General features: G+C 40.9%; 1 protein-coding gene across 2 annotated transcripts in view; it reads left to right on the top strand.

Moving 5' to 3' along the window:
• The window catches only part of LOC308113457 (arf-GAP with GTPase, ANK repeat and PH domain-containing protein 1-like), a 38,690-nt gene that overhangs the window by 25,754 nt on the left and 5,436 nt on the right, over positions 1-7,500 (top strand). Inside the window, exons 12-15 of one of the 2 annotated variants that reach the window (XM_080469763.1) lie at positions 102-227; positions 390-521; positions 3,838-3,989; positions 4,157-4,247. In XM_080469763.1, the coding sequence (XP_080325889.1) occupies positions 102-227; positions 390-521; positions 3,838-3,989; positions 4,157-4,247 (501 nt within the window). The remainder of the gene's footprint in view (positions 1-101; positions 228-389; positions 522-3,837; positions 3,990-4,156; positions 4,248-7,500) is intronic. The other variant, XM_080469764.1, reaches the window with a different exon arrangement.

Here is a 7,500-nt window from a genome sequence, read left to right as displayed (position 1 = left end):
CTCTCTCTCTCTCTCTCTCTCTCTCTCATCCAGTGCCTTAGCTCTAATGTCTCTCTCTCTCTCTGTCTGTCTCTCTCTCTCTCTCTCTCTCTCTCATCCAGTGCCTCAGCTGTGTCCGTCCACACTGTCAGTGGTGGACGACCGGCCCGGTGGTTTTTCTCCCCAGGCAGTGGACCGAGGCCTCCAGCGCTGCCCGTCATCTCTGACCACCAAAGCACAAAGTGTTGGTACGCAGAGGTCAAAGGTCACGGTGTGGTCCAGTGGGCCACCGCGGCTCATCTCTGGTGTGTGTGTGTGTGTGTGTGTGTGTGTGTGTGTGTGTGTGTGTGTGTGTGTGTGTGTGTGTGTGTGTGTGTGTGTGTGTGTGTGTGTGTGTGTGTGTGTGTTAGACGCTCTGGAAGGAGCTGCTCCATTTTCTGGAAAAGACTCCGGCCAGTCGTCGCCCATGAGCGACCGCAAGAAGAACCGGAGGAAGAAGAGCATGAACCAGAAAGGAGACGCTGCCGCCGGCCAGGCCGAAGGTAACGCTGCCCCCTGGAGGGCGGGGCTGTAATAACAGCTTCATAACACCATAGGAACACGCTGCCCCCTGGAGGGCGGGGCTGTAATAACAGCTTCATAACACCATAGGAACACGCTGCCCCCCGGAGGGCGGGGCTGTAATAACAGCTTCATAACACCATAGGAACACGCTGCCCCCTGGAGGGCGGGGCTGTAATAACAGCTTCATAACACCATAGGAACACGCTGCCCCCTGGAGGGCGGGGCTGTAATAACAGCTTCATAACACCATAGGAACACGCTGCCCCCTGGAGGGCGGGGCTGTAATAACAGCTCCATAACACCATAGGAACACGTTAGGAACACCTGCTAAGAGTAACATGTTACTAACACGTTATTACCATGTTAATAGCCTGTCAAGGGGTTATTACCATCTTAATAACATGTTATTAACACATTTGTGCCGTGTCATTACACAGGTCAGACCAGGAGCTCGTCACCCTCCAGAGCTGCATGGAAGTAGAACGTGTATAAAACAGCTCTGTGTGTATTTCTTCTTCTGTTAGATTAATTCATCAAACTACTGAGTCTCAGTTCATGTTCCTGTTGGTTCCTGTTGGTTCCTGTTGGTTCCTGTTAGTTCCTGTTGGTTCCTGTTAGTTCCTGTTGGTTCCTGTTGGTTCCTGTTGGTTCCTGTTGGTTCCTGTTTGTTCCTGTTGGTTCCTGTTAGTTCCTGTTGGTTCCTGTTAGTTCTGTTGGTTCCTGTTGGTTCCTGTTGGTTCCTGTTAGTTCCTGTTGGTTCCTGTTAGTTCCTGTTGGTTCCTGTTGGTTCCTGTTGGTTCCTGTTGGTTCCTGTTTGTTCCTGTTGGTTCCTGTTTGTTCCTGTTAGTTCCTGTTGGTTCCTGTTGGTTTCCTGTTGGTTCCTGTTAGTTCCTGTTGGTTCCTGTTTGTTCCTGTTAGTTCCTGTTGGTTCCTGTTGGTTCCTGTTGGTTCCTGTTTGTTCCTGTTGGTTCCTGTTTGTTCCTGTTAGTTCCTGTTGGTTCCTGTTGGTTCCTGTTGGTTCCTGTTAGTTCCTGTTGGTTCCTGTTAGTCCTGTTGGTTCCTGTTGGTTCCTGTTGGTTCCTGTTAGTTCCTGTTGGTTCCTGTTGGTTCCTGTTGGTTCCTGTTAGTTCCTGTTGGTTCCTGTTAGTCCCTGTTGGTTCCTGTTAGTTCCTGTTGGTTCCTGTTTGTTCCTGTTGGTTCCTGTTTGTTCCTGTTGGTTCCTGTTTGTTCCTGTTAGTTCCTGTTGGTTCCTGTTGGTTCCTGTTAGTTCCTGTTGGTTCCTGTTAGTCCCTGTTGGTTCCTGTTGGTTCCTGTTGGTTCCTGTTAGTTCCTGTTGGTTCCTGTTGGTTCCTGTTTGTTCCTGTTGGTTCCTGTTGGTTCCTGTTGGTTCCTGTTGGTTTCCTGTTAGTTCCTGTTGGTTCCTGTTGGTTCCTGTTGGTTCCTGTTAGTTCCTGTTTGTTCCTGTTGGTTCCTGTTTGTTCCTGTTGGTTCCCATTAGTTCCTGTTGGTTCCTGTTGGTTCCTGTTGGTTCCTGTTGGTTCCCGTTAGTTCCTGTTAGTTCCTGTTGGTTCCTGTTGGTTCCTGTTAGTTCCTGTTGGTTCCTGTTGGTTCCCGTTAGTTCCTGTTAGTTCCTGTTGGTTCCTGTTGGTTCCTGTTAGTTCCTGTTAGTTCTGTTAGTTCCTGTTGGTTCCTGTTAGTTCCTGTTGGTTCCTGTTAGTTCCTGTTGGTTCCTGTTAGTTCCTGTTAGTTCCTGTTGGTTCCTGTTGGTTCCTGTTAGTTCCTGTTAGTTCCTGTTGGTTCCTGTTGGTTCCTGTTGGTTCCTGTTGTTCCTTGTTAGTTCCTGTTGTTTCCTGTTGGTTCCTGTTAGTTCCTGTTGGTTCCTGTTAGTTCCTGTTGTTCCTGTTGGTTCTGTTAGTTCCTGTTGTTTCCTGTTGGTTCCTGTTAGTTCCTGTTGGTTCCTGTTAGTCTGTTGGTTCCTGTTAGTCCTGTTGTTTCCTGTTGGTTCCTGTTAGTTCCTGTTGGTTCCTGTTAGTTCCTGTTGTTTCCTGTTGGTTCCTGTTAGTTCCTGTTGTTCCTGTTAGTTCCTGTTGTTTCCTGTTGGTTCCTGTTAGTTCCTGTTGTTTCCTGTTGGTTCCTGTTAGTTCCTGTTGGTTCCTGTTAGTTCCTGTTGTTTCCTGTTGGTTCCTGTTAGTTCCTGTTGGTTCCTGTTAGTTCCTGTTGGTTCCTGTTAGTTCCTGTTGGTTCCTGTTGGTTCCTGTTGGTTCCTGTTAGTTCCTGTTGGTTCCTGTTAGTTCCTGTTGGTTCCTGTTAGTTCCTGTTGGTTCCTGTTAGTTCCTGTTGGTTCCTGTTAGTTCCTGTTGGTTCCTGTTAGTTCCTGTTGGTTCCTGTTGGTTCCTGTTGGTTCCTGTTGGTTCCTGTTGGTTCCTGTTAGTTCCTGAACGATGTCAGTATGTTGTCCCTCTTCCTGGTCGGAGCTCCAGCAGCTCGGCCTCCTCTTTGTTTACATTTCAACCTATTTCTCTTTGTCTGGATGTTTCTCTTAACACTCCTCTTCCTCTTCCTCCTCCTTCTTCTCTTCCTCTTCCTCTTCCTCTTCCTCTTCCTCTCTTGATCTGCAGCCAAACGCAAAATGTGGAAGTTAAAGAGCTTTGGTAGCTTGAGAAACATTAATAAGACAGGTAACCTGTGGGAGTGATGGAGCTTAGTGAGCACCACCCCACCTCCTCCATCACCTCCTCCTCCTCCTCCATCACCTCCTCCATCACCTCCTCCTCTTCTTCCCCCACCTCCTCCATCACCTCCTCCTCCTCCTCCATCACCTCCTCCTCTTCTTCCCCCACCTCCTCCATCACCTCCTCCTCCTCCTCCATCACCTCCTCCTCTTCTTCCTCCACCTCCTCATCACCTCCTCATCACCTCCTCCTCTTCTTCATCCACCTCCTCATCACCTCCTGCTCTTCTTCCTCCACCTCCTCATCACCTCCTCATCACCTCCTCCTCTTCTTCCTCCACCTCCTCATCACCTCCTCCATCACCTCCTCCTCTTCTTCATCCACCTCCTCATCACCTCCTCCTCTTCTTCATCCACCTCCTCATCACCTCCTCCTCTTCTTCCCCCACCTCCTCCATCACCTCCTCCTCCTCCTCCATCACCTCCTCCTCTTCTTCCTCCACCTCCTCCATCACCTCCTCCTCTTCTTCCTCCACCTCCTCCATCACCTCCTCCTCCACCCTACCCCCCATGTCTGCTCCATTTGTGGCCCTCAGTGCAGTTTGTTGTTGTTTTGGGGGCAGAAGAAGAGAATGCTGACTTCCTGGTGGTGTCCTTCACGGGGCAGTCGTGGCATTTCGAGGCTCCGAGTCTGGAGGAGAGAGACTCCTGGGTGTCGGCCATCGAGAGCCAGATCCTGGCCAGTCTGCAGTCCTGTGAGAGCGGCAGGAGCAAGGTGGTGCCTGGCACACACACACACACACACACACACACACACACACACACACACACACACACACACACACACACACACACACACACACACACACACACACACACACACACACACACACACACTGCTGGCGTTGATTAAAGGTGTGTGTGTGTGTGTGTGTGTCTCAGGCCCGGAGGAGCAGCCACAGTGAGGCTGTGGCGCTGCAGGCCATCAGGAACGCTAAAGGAAACGGACTGTGTGTGGACTGCGACGCTCCCAGTGAGTCTCTTCAGTCTTCAGCTCGTCAATCGATTGATCGGTTCTGGACTGTCAGTCGCTGTGATCAGAAGAAAGAACAACATCCCGGTGGAACAGCAGAGCAGGAACATGGGAGAAGGAGAACTTGTTCCACGTTCATCCAGGAAACTCAGAACCAATGAACTCAATTTGAAGATGAAAAGAGAAAAACAAAGTTTATTTCCTGAAATTGTAAAATATACTAAATGAGTTCAAGTTAAAACTTGACCCTAATACTCATTACACATTAATACTCATTACTACTCATTACACATTACTACTCATTACACATTAATACTCATTACTACTCATTACACATTAATACTCATTACACATTACTACTCATTACACATTAATACTCATTACTACTCATTACACATTAATACTCATTACACATTAATACTCATTACCCATTAATACTCATTACTACTCATTACACATTAATACCCATGACTACTCATTACACATTAATACCCATGACTACTCATTACACATTAATACTCATTACACATTAATACTCATTACTACTCATTACACATTAATACTCATTACACATTAATACTCATTACTACTCATTACACATTAATACCCATGACTACTCATTACACATTAATACTCATTACACATTAATACTCATTACTACTCATTACACATTAATACCCATGACTACTCATTACACATTAATACTCATTACACATTAATACTCATTACTACTCATTACACATTAATACCCATGACTACTCATTACACATTAATACTCATTACACATTAATACTCATTACTACTCATTACACATTAATACTCATTACACATTAATACCCATGACTACTCATTACACATTAATACTCATTACACATTAATACTCATTACTACTCATTACACATTGCTACTCATTACTACTCATTACACATTAATACTCATTACTACTCATTACACATTAATACTCATTACTACTCATTACACATTACTACTCATTACACATTAATACTCATTACTACTCATTACACATTAATACTCATTACCCATTAATACTCATTACTACTCATTACACATTACTACTCATTACACATTAATACTCATTACTACTCATTACACATTAATACTCATTACACATTAATACTCATTACCCATTAATACTCATTACTACTCATTACACATTAATACCCATGACTACTCATTACACATTAATACCCATGACTACTCATTACACATTAATACTCATTACACATTAATACTCATTACTACTCATTACACATTAATACTCATTACACATTAATACTCATTACTACTCATTACACATTAATACCCATGACTACTCATTACACATTAATACTCATTACACATTAATACTCATTACTACTCATTACACATTAATACCCATGACTACTCATTACACATTAATACTCATTACACATTAATACTCATTACTACTCATTACACATTAATACCCATGACTACTCATTACACATTAATACTCATTACACATTAATACTCATTACTACTCATTACACATTAATACTCATTACTACTCATTACACATTACTACTCATTACACATTAATACTCATTACTACTCATTACACATTAATACTCATTACCCATTAATACTCATTACTACTCATTACACATTACTACTCATTACACATTAATACTCATTACTACTCATTACACATTAATACTCATTACACATTAATACTCATTACCCATTAATACTCATTACTACTCATTACACATTAATACCCATGACTACTCATTACACATTAATACTCATTACACATTAATACTCATTACTACTCATTACACATTAATACTCATTACACATTAATACTCATTACTACTCATTACACATTAATACCCATGACTACTCATTACACATTAATACTCATTACACATTAATACTCATTACTACTCATTACACATTAATACCCATGACTACTCATTACACATTAATACTCATTACACATTAATACTCATTACTACTCATTACACATTAATACTCATTACACATTAATACCCATGACTACTCATTACACATTAATACTCATTACACATTAATACTCATTACTACTCATTACACATTAATACCCATGACTACTCATTACACATTAATACTCATTACACATTAATACTCATTACTACTCATTACACATTAATACTCATTACACATTAATACCCATGACTACTCATTACACATTAATACTCATTACACATTAATACTCATTACTACTCATTACACATTGCTACTCATTACTACTCATTACACATTAATACTCATTACTACTCATTACACATTAATACTCATTACTACTCATTACACATTACTACACATTACACATTAATACTCATTACTACTCATTACACATTAATACTCATTACTACTCATTCCACATTAATACTCATTACACATTAATACTCATTACTACTCATTACACATTAATACTCATTACTACTCATTACACATTACTACTCATTCCACATGAATACTCATTACTACTCATTACACATTAATACTCATTACTACTCATTACACATTACTACTCATTACACATTAATACTCATTACTACTCATTACACATTAATACTCATTACTACTCATTCCACATTAATACTCATTACTACTCATTACACATTAATACTCATTACTACTCATCACACATTAATACTCATTACTACTCATTACACATTAATACTCATTACTACTCATTACACATTAATACTCATTACTACTCATTACCCATTAATACTCATTACTACTCATTACACATTAATACCCATGACTACTCATTACACATTAATACCCATGACTACTCATTACACATTAATACTCATTACACATTAATACTCATTACTACTCATTACACATTAATACTCATTACACATTAATACTCATTACTACTCATTACACATTAATACTCATTACACATTAATACTCATTACTACTCATTACACATTAATACCCATGACTACTCATTACACATTAATACTCATTACACATTAATACTCATTACTACTCATTACACATTAATACTCATTACACATTAATACTCATTACTACTCATTACACATTAATACCCATGACTACTCATTACACATTAATACTCATTACACATTAATACTCATTACTACTCATTACACATTAATACTCATTACACATTAATACCCATGACTACTCATTACACATTAATACTCATTACACATTAATACTCATTACTACTCATTACACATTGCTACTCATT

This window comes from Lipophrys pholis (genome assembly GCF_963383615.2).
Source record: "Lipophrys pholis genome assembly, chromosome: 8".
Taxonomy (NCBI): Eukaryota; Metazoa; Chordata; class Actinopteri; order Blenniiformes; family Blenniidae; genus Lipophrys; species Lipophrys pholis.
Note: the sequence above shows the minus strand (reverse complement) of the source record. Positions and strands in the feature narration are given on the sequence as shown.